Source organism: Mizuhopecten yessoensis, unplaced genomic scaffold (assembly GCF_002113885.1).
Source record: "Mizuhopecten yessoensis strain PY_sf001 unplaced genomic scaffold, ASM211388v2 scaffold9231, whole genome shotgun sequence".
NCBI lineage: Eukaryota > Metazoa > Mollusca > Bivalvia > Pectinida > Pectinidae > Mizuhopecten > Mizuhopecten yessoensis.
The window spans coordinates 19,540-40,085 of record NW_018407944.1 but is presented as its reverse complement, the minus strand read 5'-3'; the positions used below and the strand labels follow the sequence as shown (position 1 = coordinate 40,085).

At 35.5% G+C, this 20,546-nt stretch overlaps 1 protein-coding gene across 1 annotated transcript in view; it reads right to left on the bottom strand.

The window, feature by feature from the left end:
- LOC110457557 overlaps positions 1-4,540 on the bottom strand; it is a 45,437-nt gene extending 40,897 nt beyond the window's left edge. The window contains exons 1-2 of the mRNA XM_021508886.1: positions 4,469-4,540; positions 486-822 (exon numbers count right to left, since the gene is read on the bottom strand). Of these exons, the coding sequence (XP_021364561.1) occupies positions 486-807 (322 nt within the window). The 5' untranslated portion in view covers positions 808-822; positions 4,469-4,540. The remainder of the gene's footprint in view (positions 1-485; positions 823-4,468) is intronic.
- Between the last annotated feature and the right edge of the window lie 16,006 nt (positions 4,541-20,546).

The following is a 20,546-nucleotide window of genomic DNA, read 5'->3' as shown; positions in this document are numbered from 1 at the left end:
AATCTCATAAGTTCTTGATAAATAAGCATAAAAACTGCAAAAATAATAGAGACTTACATAAAAAAGTTGAAAAATGGCTTCTCCTATAAAATAACATGAACAATCATCGTTATACTACAAAGAAAACCAGATGTCTAAGGTTTGAAATCCCCACCCCCCTGTGTTGGTGTGGGTGTGTGTATATGTGTACAGTATATAATTAGTCTCTTGTAAAGAGGTGTCCGTTGTGAAGGGAATTGTAATCAACGTAACGTATGCTTGTTGCTTTGTGTGTAAATGTGTTGTTGATAAAAAATAAAAAATGAATATTTTTTTTATAAAATTATCTGACGATAATATAACGAGTATGGACCTGAACTATTTAATACCACATAGTATTTTCCATTATATATGTCTAAAACGACTATTCAACATTTGTGTTAAACATAATGGTTATTTATGTGAATCGTAATACATACTAGTGATACGTTGTAATCAAAACATACCTTTATAACATGCTTGTATGCGTCCAGTGTAATTGTCTATTATTTCTTCAGCAAAGACGTTGTCAAAACCAAGAATGTCACGCATACTTGTGTATTCACCGTACGTAATGCCATTGTCCTTTTTCTCCACCAATCTGATGAAAAGATCAAACATGGTTTCTATTTCTCCTATATCAGCCTGAGGTAGTAGGTTAAGCATGTGTACCTTATTCAAAATGTTCCTCCATTTTTTGTCTTTAACCGAAAATAATTCTGCTAGGTTCTGCACCATGTCTTTATGCAGTTGTAAAATTTCTGGTGGTCTGGTGAAACCTGTTGCCATGTCGTAATGTGGTACCTATACGAAAAAGATATAATAATAAAGATATCAGCAAAATCAAAACTTGGTCATAAAAAGATAACAGTGGCATAGTATGGTCTGAAAAATTAGTTTAGTGATCTATTATGATAAAGGAAAAACATGCATGTATTGGCAACGTTATACGGGGCAACGTCCACAGTTAACCTGTGACTCAGATTAGTATAAGTACATATTTATAAACAGGGAATTAACATACCTTAGATATATTTATGCGTAGGTAACATTTGCCTCCATGGCATATGTCTTCAGACTGAGAGCGGATCGACTTCAAATTAACTTTACTTTTATATATTTTAATGTATTTATTTCGCTCAAATCATCCGCATTGCTATAAAAAAATGAATCACGATATCTGAAAATTCATGCTACCATATTTTCATTTAATTAACCGAAAACACTAACTTGACTGACAATCAAATAACATAAAACAACATAAAAACATGGTAAACTCTGATGTCCTTGTCTGTTTTGAAAGTGAATATAGTAATTTTCAAAATTCACGTGAAATGATAGGAACAGAAATTCAGCAAAATCGGTTTCGGCACTAGCAAGTTATCGTAATGTTATCGCATGTTGGGTACTTGGAAATCACTACCTGAACATTTCATTTTATTCTCTGTAACCCGGACGTGACGTAGTAAGCGGAACGATGTGTCTACAACCCACATCCCTAAAAGTTCGTAACTGAGCACGGAAATATGCATGCAGAGCAATGTATGATACATTTGTAGCTATTACTGGTAAGTCCCAGCACTAATTTCCGACACGGGCATACACCAGAGTGAACTATGATTATGAGGAAAACGGACATGGAGAGGCCGGGCGAACATTCTGGCAACGTTCATTTCACTTCCAAGTGATTAGAATCATGTGATCATTAGACATAACAACGACATATCTTGATCTCTAAAGCAATAACCTGAATGAAGGCCATGCTTAAACGAAACATTTGTCTCGACACCATACAATGCACTCACAAGAAATGACTTGCTAGCGAAATTGTTTTTTTTTTAAAGTTGGTGGTAAGTACTTAGGCTTATTCAGATCACGTTGACAACATTTCATAGAATTTGACTTGTGAGAATTAGTAAGAAGAATACCGGCGAAATGTAAACAGCATTACTTACAACCTCCTGCAAGTCCGAAACAATATGACAACTACATATCCGATCTTGATCAAGGCTTAAAGGGCAGGGTATAATCCCGGTATTTTTATATGTATTTGCTTAAAGTTTGTTCATATATACAAAGTTATATATAATAACTTAACAAACACTTCTCTTTCTAAAAAAAATATCAGATCAATTTGTATTATTTAATATCAAATGTGGTTTTATGAGGGATACGATTTTTGATTCATTCCCTATATTATTGGAAGGCGGTGCAAAAATACAAAGCAAAGTACCAATGGCAAGCACATAGACTTGCTTCTTTTGGTATGTAGCTCGTGCAATGACATATGGATTGGAATATGATGAAGTATTCACAGAACAATATTTAAAGCATATAATTTGTCCTTCAACTGTACAGTTCTCAAAACAAAAGAACAAAAGATTCTGATATGGTGATAAAACAATATGCAGTTAAAACAATTATCTGTTATATGAATATGTTAAGACTAGAAAGTATATGCAAACTGCTTTCGTACTATTAAGTATGAAATATTGTCAAACTTCTAAGATGTTTCTGCAATATATCAGTTCTGACTCTGCTTAGTTTCAATATATCATTGTTTAGGTTCAGCCTGACATTTCATTGTCTTTATTTCATTTAGAATGAAGTAATATCAGTTTCATACCATAAGTCAAATGTGAGTGGTATTTATATAAATTAGAAGCATGCATCAACATATTTACCTGGTATATGGACGTATTTATAATCAACTTATATTTATAATTCCTTTATTTTGTATTCTTTTTATGATGTAAATATTTCAAATCTTGACCTTAACAGTGATATATGTGATAGGGCCCTTATTTCATACACAAAATTATCTCAGCTTAAGATGTATGCTTCTTTCCCTCTCTCATTGTTGACATCAACATATGTACATAATGATCTTAACATCACTTTTCACCTATTTTATACCAATATTTATACATTGTATTGACTATATTATATTATATATATATGATCAAATTTCAAGATTTTAGTTCAAAAGTCGGTAATGCCTACAGAACATGTCTATAATGGGATATGATACTGTATTTAAGTTTAAAAGGAAGACATTAAGCCTAAAGGTCCTGCTCTAACCCACATTGTGAACACCAGTGTACAATTGGTAGTGACACTAGTGTAGATTGTGTGTGACTCTGGCGTGTGCACATATTGTAGTGTATATACAATACCGGTTTTGGTGTGCAAAAGCAGCGTAGTTTACAATAAGCGTGGCAAAACGTCTGTTGGTGTATGATACTTACTTCTAGTTAAAAGACAAAGGACGAACTTCAAAGTAACTGTGATATAATGAAACGTAAATCAAACTTATAGTTGATCGATACTGATCTCCCCAGTTCTGGCATTTCTTTAGTTTTCAGTCCTTTTAACAACTTTTATCGCAAGCTGCAGGGTCTTTTTCTTCATTAGATATTTCTTATCAGCTACAAGCTTGGCTCGAATATGTCAGGAACAGTCTATTGTAAATAGTTTTTGGCCTGTCATTTTCGTTAGGACATAAATCATGCGATTTTTGATAATTCACTGTCAACCAAGTTACTTTCCTTGTGCGTTTATAGTGTCACGTTAGTAGTACGTGACCCGCTAATTTATTTTTTTTGCCAGGTGAAAAAAGGTCGAATTCAGAGTATTAAAATCACTTGATGCACTCTTTAAGGATTTATATGGACTTTTCCATATATATATATATATATATGCGTGTGTGTGTTTTGTATGGAAAACATTTCTTTTCTCACTTCATGAACAAATGTAGCCGAGTTCCAAGTATGCTGCTTACTTACCACATAGGTTTTAAGAAAACGAAATGTTATGTGATAGGGTCAAATCCTGGTTTTCAATCTTGTTCATACGTTTTTTATGTGGTTACCATGCGGTTCACCAAACCGAAAATTTGGGAAAACACTTATTCACTTAATTTGCATTATTGTATAAAAACTGCATATAATAGTGTGTCTTGTACATATTTAACATATACATATAACGGTATGGATTATACATGTTTGTATACGTGTAGACGTGTTGAACAGGAAGAATCCCCTCTCTAAATATGTTTTATTTTAAGGATCGGGCCATTATACTATACACTGCCACACCATAATTAGGGCGCGATTGTTCACACAGGTTATCTCCCCATACTATCTATGTTTATCTGCCAAGCGCAATGTAAACATATACCCTGCCTGACCCTTGATACATTGCTTAATATTTTACAGCAACTAACTAATAACAATAAAAAATATATTATGAGATACGACAAAGGTTTAAAGCTTTACAATACAGAGACTAGTATAGCTGTAGCGTGTGTATGTGAAGGGCGCTGACGACACTGACATACACTGCTGTAGTGATTCACTCCGATAGCCCGTATTTCTCATATACTTCCTCTTATATACATTTGCAAAACGATGATATAATAACTTGATCACAAAGTAGCAGAAATACATACCTTAACCTGCTTCAAATGTCCTCATTTTGAATGTGTTTCCTCTGTGCACCTTATTTTGTTCCTGGTTGTTAATAGTTATATGACGTAAATTTCGTTCACTGACCCATATAATTAACCTGTAATAGGAAGAAAGACTAGCATATCGGAAAGCCAGGCAAACGTAGTGTTTGTGATGAAGCGTGCTAGCTAGACACGATGATGTCGGACTATTGCCGTTCGTTTATGTCAATAATGGAATAATGCAAGTTATCTAGATGTAGTTTTATGCACAACAGGACGAATTACGCGAAGCTTACATAACAATAAGGTTACCTGAGGCAATAGACTACCGAGGAGAACCCCGAGTGTTTCTCTCCGATACGAGAACAGCCTGCGTTCACTCTACACTAGAACAAGTCAGACGTGTCGTGTTACCCGAGTATCCACTGGGTTTATTAAATCCAGCCAGACTTGTGATGTTAATAAAATATAATGTTTCTTACTTTAAACAGACCAATTTGTTGTCGTTTCCCCAACTTTAGAAACAGAAAGTGTGTCGTTACTCTCTAAAAACTTTCTTGAGATGAGGTATCAAATCAATATAGCATGTATGGGGTTATATTATTTTTGTTGTGTTTATTAATGCAACAAAATCATAAAATCTGAAACTAAGAAACATTCATATAATACCTGATTATTTCAAAAACCGTTTAAAATAACGACTTTTCATTCCGTTATGATGTAGACGACGCCAACGCTCTTATATTTTCATGGAACCATTTTATGGTTAGCTATCTAGGAATGTCAGTACTTATTTTTTTCTGAATAACAAAAAGCCATAAAGTGATGAATAAAGCATGTTATATGCTGGAAATGATGTATGACTTTTTACGATTTTTTTCTTTTGCCTTTTATAAGCTTTCCTGATATAATGACTCCAAAATTGAATGACCTCGTATTAAATTGAAAATAACTTTGAGTGCTTACTAAAAATTCATAATTTCCTTATAACTTTAATGTTCTCTCAGCCATTTTATGGTTTGATTTATATTAAGCAAAGCAATCATTATCATTCTTGTATCACCTACAGCTGGGGCAATACAATTTGACCAGCAGTTTGAATGAAAGATAAAACTGATTCAGTGCAATTACGTTGACATACTTTTAGGTTCATATATGTCAAATGAGTAGCTTAAATTATTTTCATCCATGCATGTTTTTTATTTGATCAAGTTTATGGTTCAATAGCATTGTCTTTGTCCTCATCGATTTGTAATTACAACGTTTGTGGTACAGTAGACCTGATCTACCTACATTGTTATTTATTTGTGTACTAATTGAGGAATTTATATCATGTTCTTGTATGTTGTTGGGTTACACACACATTAATACATAGTTAGCTTTATTCCTATATAGTTTGCATTTTTTGCGATACATGTACATAAATCATATGTTATACTTATTTACTAAATACTAATGTTGTCAACAATTAAAGTCTACAATTGAATTTCCTTATTACTCGCGCTCACGTTTTAGTGGACGGATGGAGTATCGTCATTACATGCAATGTAGGTCATGGTTTGATTAGCTCTAATAATTATACCGTATGCAAACTTCTTTCTTGACTTACCAAATTATAAAGTAATGATATAAGCCGTCACACAATTGAATTGTTTACTATATATATTCATTTTGGCTAATTGAGGTAGGCTCATTCTTTTGGTAATGGTATTGTAGCAGGTTGAATTATTCTGTCATTATAATATTTGATCATTATATACATTATTTATAATTAATGTGTTGTTTGAAATTTAAATAAAAACTGGCATTGTTTTTTAAATGGTCTTTCCTGTAATGTGATGGTGTGTGCTGCCTTAATGTTTGTGAACATGTTACCTATATTTAATTATATTCATGTATTGACATGTGACAGACTATCGGAATTTTGATTGGACAAGACTAACCTGAGGTTCCTGCTTTCCACCTCACTCTGACTTCTGTTCACGTTTACACCTGGTACTCTGAGGTGTAAGTGCTTTATTTAAAAGGAGCTGTGTTAGCCTGTGCCATTGCTGCTTTAGGTGGTACATTAAACTATTTTATACCAGTTTTTGTAAAGTATTGTACTCTAAGTTTATCACATTAGGTGTAGGCTTAATCTGTATAACATATAAATAATGGTTTAATTATAAAAGTTATAATTATATTTGTCTTCAATTATTAACTTTTGTAATGGGCAGTTACCGCCATTTTAGGTGTGCTTTGTCTAGAATTGACTAAAGATTTATACTAAATAGTTTTATATATAAGTTTCTGGTGAATAATTAATAACTACATAAAGGTGAATAGTCTTCCTTGGAGTTTCATGTCAAATTTATTTTAGAGGTGAACCTTTTGTCCCTGGCAATGCTCTGTATGGCTCTAAGCCGTGTGTTAACCCCTATCATATCTCGTAGGGTGAGTTTGTACAAGTATATGTTTAATATGGTTAGGGTCACTGTCATCAAGTGATAAGTAATTGTAATGAAATAAATGTAATAAATGCTTTGTTCTTGAGGCGTGTTAATGTAATAAATTTAACCGTACCTATCTTTTCATTATTAAATGGAAAATAGTTGTTAAGTTATGTTTCTAGTACTAAATTGTATATTGTAAAATACAATTTACATCTTTTCATGTGTTAATGAGAATAATTGACTGAAATATTGCAATATGACTGTAAGTAACGAGTTATCGTTCTTTGCTGTGTATGCACTATGTTTTGCTATGTTTTTTATAATAAACATTACATCGAACCCACAACATTTTCTCGACTGTTACAGTATTGTGACGTAAAGAAGTCCCTCCTCCCCGAAAAAAAATGCGCCAAATTACAAAACAAGGGCTCAGTCATCTTATGATATGTATCAACATGACCCAAAATTACAAGTTATCCTACTGACAGTATCACATCTGGTGAAAACCAGTAGAAGGACAAAGATTTCCATAAGTGATTCCTACGGCAGTGTGTTGTTACCACAAAGAACTTTGATACCCAGTGTATCGTCCGGTTTGGATTAGGTGTACGACAAGGACCGGAAACTGAAAGGAGTTGTGTTACCTTTACCTAGGATGCGCACCTCTGTGGCAATTACCGGAGTTATTATCGATTTTGAAAAATATCTTTAAAGAAAACTATTGAGTTTACATTGAATTGATCCATAACACCGTGTGGCGTCACAGCGTTCCCTTCCTAACTTAGGGGGCGTGGCTATAACGTAGATGCGTATTAATGAGGCAGGACGTAACGAAAAATCCTAGAAAATGCGTGTCATGGTATATTTTTCAAAGATTTGCGACACCACTCCTTCTTGACGTCTAAGACATTTATGAGTTCTGTTTATATTAACAGGACAAAAGCTTTGTACTACTTTTTCAAATTAGTTCTCGGTGCAGCTCCATCCGTTTTGTCTACGCCTGTAACGATCTTGGTCGGATTTCCCGTCAAATGTGTTCTGGTAACATCTTTTCATATTTCCTGATTCGATGACCATATCACGTTATTTTTCAGCGAAAAGTTATTTTTGCAAGCGTAGTGTCAACTTCACTTCTCTGGTAAGGGATATGAGGCATATTTTATGCACTACTCTGACATTTTCAGGTTGATTGCTGTCGCTTGTAAACATTAACATGTGTAGATCGTTCTGTGTATTCACACACCTACTGAGCATACAATTGTCTACCCTATCTATATATACCTTACAACTCACCTGTGACCCTCCACCCGCTGCCCTACAATAATGGCAGTTGAAACCCGTTATTTGTTAAGGATCGTTCATATACACACGCGTCTCCTGCCGTCTGCTCTAAAATATTGGTGAGAGAGTTACTCATCTGTGACGCTCTACACCGATATCACACCTGATACAAATAAACGTGACATGTCGATAATTGTTATTCCGTGTACCCTTTTGGAGGGTAATCATGTCTACCAAAATATAGGGATGTAGATTAACAGATCCCCTCGACTTTTGATTCCTCGACAATGATGTGTATATTAAGAACTCTTATAGTAGCGTGGTTTAGTAGGACATGTCTCAAACCATGGTTTCACCCTCGAAACAGCAACACTTATTTGAATATTATATATAGAGTTCCCATACTTTGGTTGTTTTCGACGGTCTTATGGCTGCAGTTGTTTTTTATTCTGTGTAGTGGTTCAGAACCTATACATGTCCGAAAGATATGCAAGAACTGTTCCATTGAATTGGCATTACGCTGGTTTATCTCGAAACATCAGAGATTCCAGACAACTCCACATGTTTTGAAGAAGACAAGGTTCCTTTATTTTTCATGGACGCCTTTTCAAAGAGACGAGTGAACATTATGGAACTCGTTTTTCGACATTGCTCCCTGTGCACTAGATATCGTTTAGATACCTAAACTATACAAGCGACAGTCGTTAAGGTCCTCATTATATGCAACATAGATACATTGGTGGGGACGCATGCGTTGTTTCTATGTTTTCTTATATGATAGAGCTAAGCAGAGAAAAGCGCTGTAAGAAACCATCAACAACGAACAGTTGGTAAGGTTGTGTGGAGTTATCATAAATGTATACAGAGAAAACATTCACACAAACGAACGATACCTAAAACAACCGCAACCTTACAAAGACTTCAATCGTTCGCTGGCCCTTTATACTATAGGAAGGAAGCACGATATTTTACCAAAGCATCATAGCATCGCTCCATCGTTGGTCCAACCTGTGTTATCGGACCTAGAGAAAAACGATGGCACAATACTTCGACTCACAAAACAAAGTACATGATTCGGTTTGTCCGCAACAACAGCACACCAACTCCAAGATGTATGAAGAGTAACCCCCGACACCAACAATTATACAGGAACCTAAACCTGACGTGCTGGCCTTGATTTAATTACCCATACCGGCGAAACTTCGAAAGAACGCTAAATGAATTATACATTTCTTTAAAGAGGGACCTGAGGAAGACCCTGTGGAAGATTAGCTTTGCTAAACAGGTTTTGTATCCTCAATAAATAAAGTTTATTATTATTATTAAAGAGCACGGATAACATGTTCCTACTTGGACCGTGTATGGAGAACTAAATTAAAAATATCGCTGAGGGCTCGCATAGCACGACTCTCGTAAGAGACGCCTTCAGTCAACACACGGTTCTAAATCCCTCTGGATATATTAAAAATAACTATGTCTTTAAATTATACATGCACCCGAAACCTTCATTAAACGAGAAAAAAAAGAGACTTATATTGAGTGCATTTTCTGTTTCTTATCGTCAGTACAGAAATTGAGCTCATTACAATGAGTTACAAAAACTTAACAATAAATAACGTTAGGTTATTTTCACAAACTGAAAATACCCATTAAGATTATGTACACAGTAATGAACAAAATGACCTTTAAAATGAAATATGAATACAGAACACCAGTCTTCATCGATATAGTAGCAAACGGCTGCTCGGAAAAACACGAAATCTTTGCAATAATACTAATACAATTGATACAATATAACCTTTGAAATGAAATTCAAATTAAAAAAAAATGTATAAAAGGAACACTAGATAAAAAAATGAATAAAAAAATCTAAATATGTTGTGTTTGTTTCGATAGTCCTGTGTTTGACACGCTTACTGTACACTATCTTGTAGTATATTTTTTACTGTTGGAAATTGAAAAAGTACGTTGCCTTTAATGGTGGTTTATTTTCGAGGACGACACAACCTCCATCGCGTAATGTGGATAATGTTGACAAAAGTATATACCCGATTAAGCATTAAGTGAAACATATGTACCTATTTTAGCATCAAGTTGGACATATGTGCTTACTATAACGTACATCTGTACACATGGACCCGCTATAGCATCCATTAGAATATATACAAAGAATAGTTCTAAGGTGACCACCGAAACATATCTACAATGCCGAGGTGTGCCGAATGCTTCAGTGGTATCAATCTCCACGCAGAGTTGCGGTCCTTGCACTCCATACGACAACTCTGTGTAGAGATTGTAGTGGTATATATTTAGAAAACGGTATATCAACAAAACAACGTGCTGGTTGTCAACAAAAAGGGAGTTTATCACAGTGACGCAAAATGATATGATAACAAGCCATACAAGTATTTTTATAAGAATTTTTTAATTGATATTTTGCATGAAAAAAATAGAAGAACAAAATTGAATCCATAACAATTTCATTTTTGATTACTATCTCACAGCTATTTTTTAATTAATAAAAGAAATTCTGCAGTTTTACAAATCTGCACGATTTGAAAAAATAAAATCTATACAGTTTTATGTGCTTAACTGAATCAATTTTTAAATGTGGAAACTATACATTTTCTCAATTACTAAAATTATACATATAGTCAGTAAGTTGCTGAAACAAATGTACTCATTCCGGTGGAACTGAGATAGAGTATGTTAGATCTACAGTAAATGTGCCGTCTATCATTTCAAATTATTTCAAATTATTTTTAGTCACTTGAAAATGTTTTTGTGAAATTCCTATGTATTCCATCTGTTTCTCTTGAAAAAAAAACCTGATTTAAAAAATACATTGAAACGAAAACTGCAGTATTCTATGTATTCAGAAGAGGTAAGACAACTACAGCAAAAACACTTAGAGGAAGATTTGAAAACTATTAACTCTGCATTACTTGCTTTTACCACACCTGTGAGATGGGATCGCGACCTTTTGTTATGTTCCACAAAGAAACGTGGTAAAAAAACATTACATCAAAAAATATTATGATCAAGATTTGTATGATGGAGTGCATCCTAGTGTTGTACTGTCAAATAAATGGTATTCTCTCATGTGTTTGTCTGTCCTTAGTGATATAGAAGTAAAACAAGCAATTCAATTTAAAGAAGCAATAAATGATACTGACTCCAATTTCAATGAAAATGACTCTTAGGACTTCAAGCGAAATTAATTTGTGACTAGCTAAGAAAATACATGTAGCAAATTCCATTTTGTATATATATATAAGTGCGATGGGTGACATGCCAGTCGCTAACTGCACGTTTTAACTCAACTGAACCAGGGAAATTCCTGATCAAAGTTTGTCATCCATTTCTTTATTTTTGTTTAGCATGTTTCACTAAAATCAACTCAAGAAGTTAAGACAATTTTTAACCAATCTTGGTCAAAACACATTCTTGTGGTTTTTTGTATAAATGTTAGACAAGATTTCATATATATACATATCATCATGAATTCAACTAAATAGAAGCATATCCTATCATTTTGTCAGTTTGTGGAGCATATATCAACTACTTATACATGTTCTAACAACAAGAACAACCAGGAAGTGGAAAGATAGCATGGCAATTTCGTGTGCAATCAAGAAAGGAAACTTAACTGTAATATACACTGTATAGTTATACATGTATGTCTGATTAAGTAATTTAAAACATCACTCAATTTCCACATCTTGGAACAGAATAGTGGGGGAAATTATACTAGTTGCCTTTCTCATTCTCTGTACATTACTAGAGTGTTTTGAGCTTGAGTGACATATATTGATGTTTATTTTGTGAATTATAAATAAAATGTGAAATTTTATCATGATTGTTGTTGGTTTTACTTTTGGTCACGAGTGCTAGGCTGGGAACGGACCTGATAAATTTCATGATAACTGATCTCGCCCACAGGATTAGCTGGGTAGTAGAAACGTAACATTGTCGCCGTCGGCAGGATTTTGGATAAAGTTGCCAAACAAATCATTATTCACAGTGTCTAGTGGACCAAAAGTAAAAGAAAGCTTCTGATAAAATTCAAATTTTCTGTTTGTAAATTTAACAAACACAAAAGAAGAATTCTACAAAATCTGTAATAGGGTAAAATTGTAAATTATGGATTCTGGAGACGAATCCGAAGTCACGTTTCCAAATGGGAAGTCTCATTCGGGTACTGGTACGGAAAATGACACAACCATGGAGGGGTTTTCCGATGAGGAAGCTCCGGGACAATACCATAGGAAGTCTAAATATATACAGAATAACCCATTCAGCATGGATGTATTACTTAATAGAATGTGAGAACAGTAAGATATTATCAGACAGGAAAACAGGCAAATAAAACAATAGCTGTATGATGTTGTGTATGGTGTCAGCAGGGAAATGCATAGTCTGCAGAATAAGTTTACTAAATGAGAAAATTTGGTACATGAAAATGATAAAGAAATAAGGCACGTATTGTCCCAGGAAATTTGACATCAGAACATGCCAGGAAATACTTGGGAAAACAGGGAACGGTTTCCCCAGGGGGATACACACAATAGTGCAGCAGAATATACTGAGGGGATAGGGGATAGGTCAACCCCTAGACACAGGACAGATATACTAGTACCAGATAACCTTTTGGGAAAAGGGGATGAAAGTTCCCAGAAAAACATACACTATCACACATCTGAAAGGAGCGAGTCAGATCCTCAAAGCAACCGACAGTTAGGTGAACAAGGACGCACAGTTAATTTCACAAATAAGAATAACTGTGCAGGATCTCCATGCTATAGTCAATCTAGACAGATAGTGACTGCTAAAAGTTTCTCTAAGGTAAAACCTCCCAGATATGCTGGTGCGGAGGATTTTGAGGAATACTTGACTCAATTTGAAATAATTATCGCTCAAATAAACAACTGGGGGTACCAGGAGAAATCACTGTACCTTGCCAGTAGTTTGGGAAGAACAAAAAGCCTTTGACTCTTTAGTTGATTTACTCCGTAAGTTCGTTATGGGTCAACAGAACGCTCGGAGATGTATCTAGCAAGACTTCAAACTAGAGTTAGGAATACAAATGAGTCCTTATCAGAAGTAGCTCAATCAATTAGAAAATTGACGAGACAAGCTTATCCAACAGCAGATGCAAAGTTGACTAACATTCTTGCATTAGACCATTTCATTGACTCATTACAAGACTCAGAAATGCGACTCAGAGTAAGAGAACTCCGACCTAAGACTATACATGAGGCAGAGACACATGCCGTAAGCTCACAGACTAGCAGATAGACAGAGAGGGAAATCAGTACACCAGGTCTGTCAGGATGAACCGAGGAGTGTTCCAGTTAACCAGTTACTGTCGGGAAAGATGGACAAGGATCAGGGTGAACCAATTGATGTTGGTATCTTGACCAGGAGCATCTTGGGTCTGGAGAGGGCTACTAAACTTCCTACAAAGTCAAGTTAGGGACAACACAAATCAAGTGTCTGGAATGGGAATCAGACCAATTATGATTCCAATAGAAATGGATCATCTAATTGTAATTCCAATGGAAATAGAGCACATGCATACAATTCAAATAGGCAAGGGCCACCACATTACAATTTTCAACAACAATCATCTTAAATTGATGTAACATCTCGGTTTTCTAGTCAAAGGGGAGATAGCCGGTTCAACCAGGCAAATGGACCCAGTCAGAATCTTCAAAATGTTAACTATCCCAGACAGGACAGCTGTAATGAGAGAGCAACTATCTCTCCAGCATGGAATCAAGATCCACATGCTGCCCAGGGAAACCTATAAAGGGTCGGAAGGAAAGAGGTTGAAAAGGAAATTGAGGACATGTATGAAAAAGAGGTAATTGAACCATTGGAAAGTCCTTGGAACTCCAGTGTAGTCTTCGTAAGGAAACGCAGATTAAATGATGTTACTGTAAAGGATAGCCATCCCTTACCTATAATTGACAGCACGATAGATACATTGTCAGGATCGAAGTGGTTTTCAACTCTGGATTGGAAAAGTTGGTATTGGCAAGTTCCGGTAGCACCGGGGGACTGACCAAAGACAGCCATCTCGGTGCAAGGCGGAGGATTATGGCATTTTTTGTCTTCCATTTGGCATAGCAATGACAAATCTGTATGGTATATCTATATGACATAATAGTATTTTCGAGGAGTTTTGGTGAACATTTGGAAAATTTGAGGACAGTATTTCAAAGGTTGGGAAGCTAACTTAATTATGAGTCCCAAGAAATGCCATCTTTTCCAGCAGGAAGTATCATTCCTGGGACCTGTGGTTAGTAGCAAATTAGTGGCAACAGACCCTGAGAAAACCAAAGTAGTAAGAAATTAGCCTACACCTTCTAATGTTAAAGAAGTCAGGATGTTCTTAGGACTTTGCTCTTACTATCGACGGTTTGTGTATAAACTTTCAGACTTGGATCGACCTTAACACAGACTCCCTGAGTTGTATCAGAAATTCACCTTAGAAGAAGACTGTCTGCAAGCCTTTGATCTGTTGAAGAGAGCTCTTACAAGTGCTCCAATCCTTGCTTATCCAAAGGTTGATGGACTCTACATACCCACACATGGGGAGAGCCGTTTCATCGCCCACCCTGTCACCTATCGTGACCCCATCAACCTCCCCAAGGCGTCTCAGAACGCGCCAAATGACACGTACATTACATATGAAATGGATTTTTTGCTTCTTTAAAAGAATTATAGTAAATTAACTTTGCTAAAGAAAATAATACCTCTCTTTTATTTATTTATTTTTCGTTAAATCCTTTCATGCATTCTGAACGTCATATTGTGTTAGAAATACTACTTGACTTTTCAGAATGAACAGACGTTTGTGGTAATATGACAATGGATCATACATATAGACTAATGACATCTTAAGCAATGATCAGACATAAAGAACCGAACACGACGACATTATGTGTAATTAATACGCACTGACGATTACAAGATACGGTTATTTAAAAATGCCGGAATACCATGAGATTGAACTACCTTGAGATCTAGCGTACGGACAGACGTTAATTGTTAAGCTTAGCGTACAAGCCTGACATCTCTGATTTTTATAACGGACATCATTTAATGATTATATACAAATCAAAATTAACGTCAGGGACACAGAAAAAATATATGCGTCAGACGTTAATCAACACGAATAAAAAGATGACAAAGACTATTGGCACACGAAATAGAAGTCAAGCTAACTAATATTGACACATCTAACGTTAAGTTGTTATCGCCCTCTCAGCGTGGCACAGATCAGCCCACGGTCAACATATTGATTACAGTGGATCGGAATGGGACCCTCTGTGGAGGGGGTAAATCTTCATTCATTAAACATCACGACAGTTAGTAAACAGACACACACTCATACATGTGCTATGTCAGCGTACGATTCCCCAGAAGAAATCACAGAGTTGTGTCCCTTTAAGTAGTAGATTAAAAGGAACGAATATTTTAATACATTTTCAGATGTTTACCTTCATATGTTCCTGGTGTGGCGTGGACAACTCCGACTCCTACGAGAAGTATAGAGAGCACGAAAAAGTTCATTATAACTTGGACTATTTGGCAGGTATACAGAGGGAATTTATCTGCTCTATGTGTCCTTGGGAGATTTTTTAAGACTTTGAAGAGTATTGCAGACAGGAAGCGATGCACAGAGACATAAGAGCTATCAGCTGTGTAGAACAGCCACCGCCGAAAAAGACGAAAACTCTTCTTGTTTTTAGAAAGCTCCGATACACCAAAACGCACCAGACGAGGCCAGACAGACAACATTGATGGATCCCCGAGACCTGGACCTAGCCATGTACAATCACCCCTATCCATCCATGAAGAAGACCATCCTTTAACATATAACATGACAAAGATAAAAGAAAGAACATTCAAATATTCAGTTAAAGACATTCACTATGAAGTTACCTTCAATAACACCAAGGACGGAGGTAAATTATCTGATATGTACCAGACATTTGAAGAAATGTTTGATGACTTCATTACTAGGGCTGCCGAGGGTCTTCAGGGAACGGACCTTGGAAGGGTTTTAATCCGGCACAACGGGTTGACCAATCCCATTTTGGTGCCCCTTAGACCACTCGACAAACTCAATGGTTGTGACGTCATCGAACATGTCGAACATGTCTTGAATAGTCACGAGGAATTGCCCTTAGTGACGGTTTTAGGATAGACATAGGGACTATGCAATTTCCTTCAGGGGGACGAGGGCACCATATAGTATCTCTAAAAACTGGTATTAAAAACAAAAGGTCCATTATAGAAATAACAAACATGTGTCGAGAGCAATCATCATGGCATTCTCGAGTGCAAATCATGTTGAAACTAAAGATTGGAACGCAGTTTTTTGGAATGAAATTGTTTTAAGGAAATCAATAAAGGAATTGATTTGGAAATATAAGGTATGCTCCATCTGGTATTTTAAAGAACTTAGAAATCCAAAAAAATGTGGGCACAAATAGACACATTGAATCATTTGCTTATGACTAGTGTAAGTCTTCATGACGCTGATCTAAAGTTCACTTTAAAACGATATAAAGACATTTGAGGATATTTTAAATGTATACGTTTTGGTTGTCTCTGCGTCCATGAGAAACCAAGTTTACAAAGTACCACCAGAAGACAATCAGAAGTAAAAAATGTATATTTACTTTGTAAATGGATCTCATTTTCATGCAATATCGAATATACAAGTTTTTTTGGAGCAACACAATTTTGTGAAAAAATGTCTCAATGCATATCAAAACAGGTACCAATGCGCAGTAAGTTGTTTTGTATGCAACCCAAAGGAAGGTCATGATGAAGATCAAGACAAGGGGGGTTTCATTAGCTGTTGTAAGTGTCACATGACATGTAATTTGCTGGCTCGCTTTAATCGTCATCTCGTAAAAAAGGCTCGTAAAAATAGCCCAATTCCTCGATCAAACTGTGAATTGATTTGGAAATGTACAAAATGTAAACATACGCTCGAAATACAAAAACGACAACCGGAACAGCATATGTGCGGTGAGTATAAATGTAAGGGGTGTGTAGAACACGTAGACTCCGGTCATCTCTGTTATATCAGAGCTTTGGAACCCCAAAAACATAGGTATAAATACATTTGAATGTAGTCAGTCAGATATCGATATTTCGTGTAAGGCGGGATACTCCATCAGACGAGACCATGACTGTAAGACACGTAAACATGACGCAGACCCCTGCAAAGTGTGTTCCCGTGGCTCAAATTGTCAACAAACTTGGTGTAACAAAAGTCTGCATACACCTAATTTGGTGATCGCTCACACGGTGTGTGAGCTTTGCATTGACACTGACATAATGCCTTCTACCAAATGTGTAGGTTGCGGATCGAGATGTCGTAAATGCGATAAATTTAGGAAGAAATAAAACTGTTTCGAAGTTAACCCTTGTGAAGGATGTGTTTCAGAGAAAACATATTTAGAGGTCGTAAGACGAATTCCGAGTTTTGTAGATGGCTTTTTAGCGAATGTCACAAGGATTTTACTCACAACATGAAAGGTTACGATGGATACTTTTTGTTGCAGTACTTAATCGACAATTCGTTGCGACCCGAAAAAATCATATACTCAGATTCTAAAATAATGTCTATGACTGTAGGTAGGGGACTCGCGATAAGAGTCGTCGATTCTCTGATCTTTTACCGATGCGTTTATCCGCTCAACGCGATGCTTTCATGTTATCAGAGTTTAAAAAAAAGACTATTTTCCTCATTTCTTAAACAAATAACAAAGAGGTCAATCAGACATACGTAGGTCCCTATCAAGTAGTTCCCTTCTACGGTTCTGATTATATGAATGCAAAAGACAGAGACGCATTTATAAAATGGCACGATCAGAAAATAAAAAATCGCGAGGAATTTGACTTTGGAAAAGAGATTGTTGAGTACTGTCGCAGTGATGTAGACACACTGCGAAAAGCCTGTCTAAAATATCGTGACATTTTGTTGGACATTACAGGTGTCGTGACGGACACTGACTCAGAAACAGCGACTTCATACGAGTTGGAATAGATCCATTTAACGAACTCAACATAGCAGGCGCCTGTTCTAAATTGTACAGAACCATTTTTTTAAAAGAGACATAAGACGTTAAACCCGACTGTGCCGGTGTATTGACGGACTGGGAACTTGCCGTAAAACAAGACGGACAATTTAAAGTGTGTCTTCACGGTACTTGGATGAACGAAAAAAACGAAGAAAATAAAAATTATACTATTTCGGAGCGACGCTTCGTAAGCACTCATCTTGCTCAGGTGCCATCTTGTGGTTACACAAAACGAGACAATTTCTCTGGTTAGAATTGTGTATGTACGACAGCAAAAATGGGGGCAGTCCCATACACATACGACACGCTTTAAATGGAGGAGAGGTCCGTATTCGGGGTTCAAATTATAAAGTAGACGGGTACCGGGGGCAAATAGATGACTGTAACATGTCTCAAATGGGTGGAACGGTGTTCGAATAACTGGGTTGTTTTTGGCACGGTTGTAAAACTTGTTTTCCACTTAATCGAAACAAGCTTAAACTACAACGTACGAATCAGTCCTTAGACGAGTTATGGACCCTTACCAAAAGGAGAGAAAAATACATTAGATCTTTAGGTATGAATTACGGATATATTTTTGAGCACGAATTTAATCAGCTACTGGTAATCTGTTCAGATATCAAGAAGCACGAAATGTAATTAAGGATGTACACCTCTGAGAAGTCAAAAAATTCCTGTAATAAACTTTTTTTCTTATATTGATTTTTGCATAGTAGAAAATGCAAAACAAAATATATGTCCGTGTGTTCGTTTATGCGCTATGATCGGTCAAAGATACCAATTTAACACAATAGGTAATTTTAGGTGAATTTTCGGGTTTTGACCATTTGCAGAACAAATTCATACAATTTCTTCCAAGTTTGTTATCAGATATGTATGAATGTTTGTAGAATTGATAAAAATATTATTTTCTTTTAAATTATGGAAGTAAAATTTCTTAATCTTATTCATTTTACTCAGAAATGCGATTTTAGTTACCCCTACCCCTTATTTTTTAATGAAAATTGATATAAAAAGATCCTGTGTTAAACTTTTTTTAGCATTCAATGAATCAAAAGAAAATGTGTTTCTCTTTTTAAAACAGCCACAAAAATGGGGGGTCGATGTTCTTCTTTTTTGTCCCATTATTATTTGTGTTATTTTTTACCTTTTTCGGGGTCAAAAATCAAACGTGCTTCAGTTACCCTAATATGTAAAAAAATTACCAATTATATATAACTTTCCACTTTTTGGTATATTATTTTAATCATATTGAACATTAAAAGGTTGTACAGCAAAATTGAACCTGGTACATTTAACAATGGTGACACAATGACAATTTAAGTGATCAATCTAGTGTCAAAAAAGGTAAAATTTTGCTTTTTGTGAAGCGCAAGAAATTCACATAAATACACTTTTTCAAAATGGCCGCCAAATTGGTCATTTTTTCCAATTCTTGTAAAAAATGTTCTACACACAACAGACATCTAGTTTTTTGACATGTTTTTCAGATGTGTGTTTGCTATTAAACCTATCATAATTTGTTAAATATTAAAAAAAAACGTTACACCAGATCAAAACGAGACTTGAACGTGACTGAAACCTCAGAAGAGTACATCCTTAAGTTAAGACCGCTCAAAGTTTCGAAATTACAAAAGCCAAATTTACACAAATCTGTTCCCGGACATGGATCGGGTTGGCTTACCAGTTCAGAACTATTCAACAATTGACATAAAACATGTAACCGGGATACAAATCTGACGTATAATGTTCATATTTCATTTCAATATTTAAATATTCGTGTGTATGCAAGTCATCGTTTTGGCACAGGAGTCCGACGATTAATCAATATAACTAAAATCAAGAGTATCGCGGGGCGGAACAATATACGCCCGTCGAATGCCATATAGTGGTATATACTTTCTTACATTTAAATAAGATCTGCATCATTCTAAGAGTGGTAAGCTGACATGCCATAAACAATGTAGAAGAAAATCTCCGGACGAAAAATAAAATACTGAAATGAACAAAGGGCAATAACCTTTGCAAAAAATGTTAAATCAACATTCTTTTCAAGGAAACACAACAATAATTATGATAATTTAGCCTACTAAGTTTCAAAGAAATCCATCAAAAAATGTAGGAGGAGATTGGCGGACGAAAAATAAAATACTGAAATGAACAAAGGGCAATAACCTTTGCAAAAAATGTTAAATCAACATTCTTTTCAAGGAAACACAACAATAATTATGATAATTTAGCCTACTAAGTTTC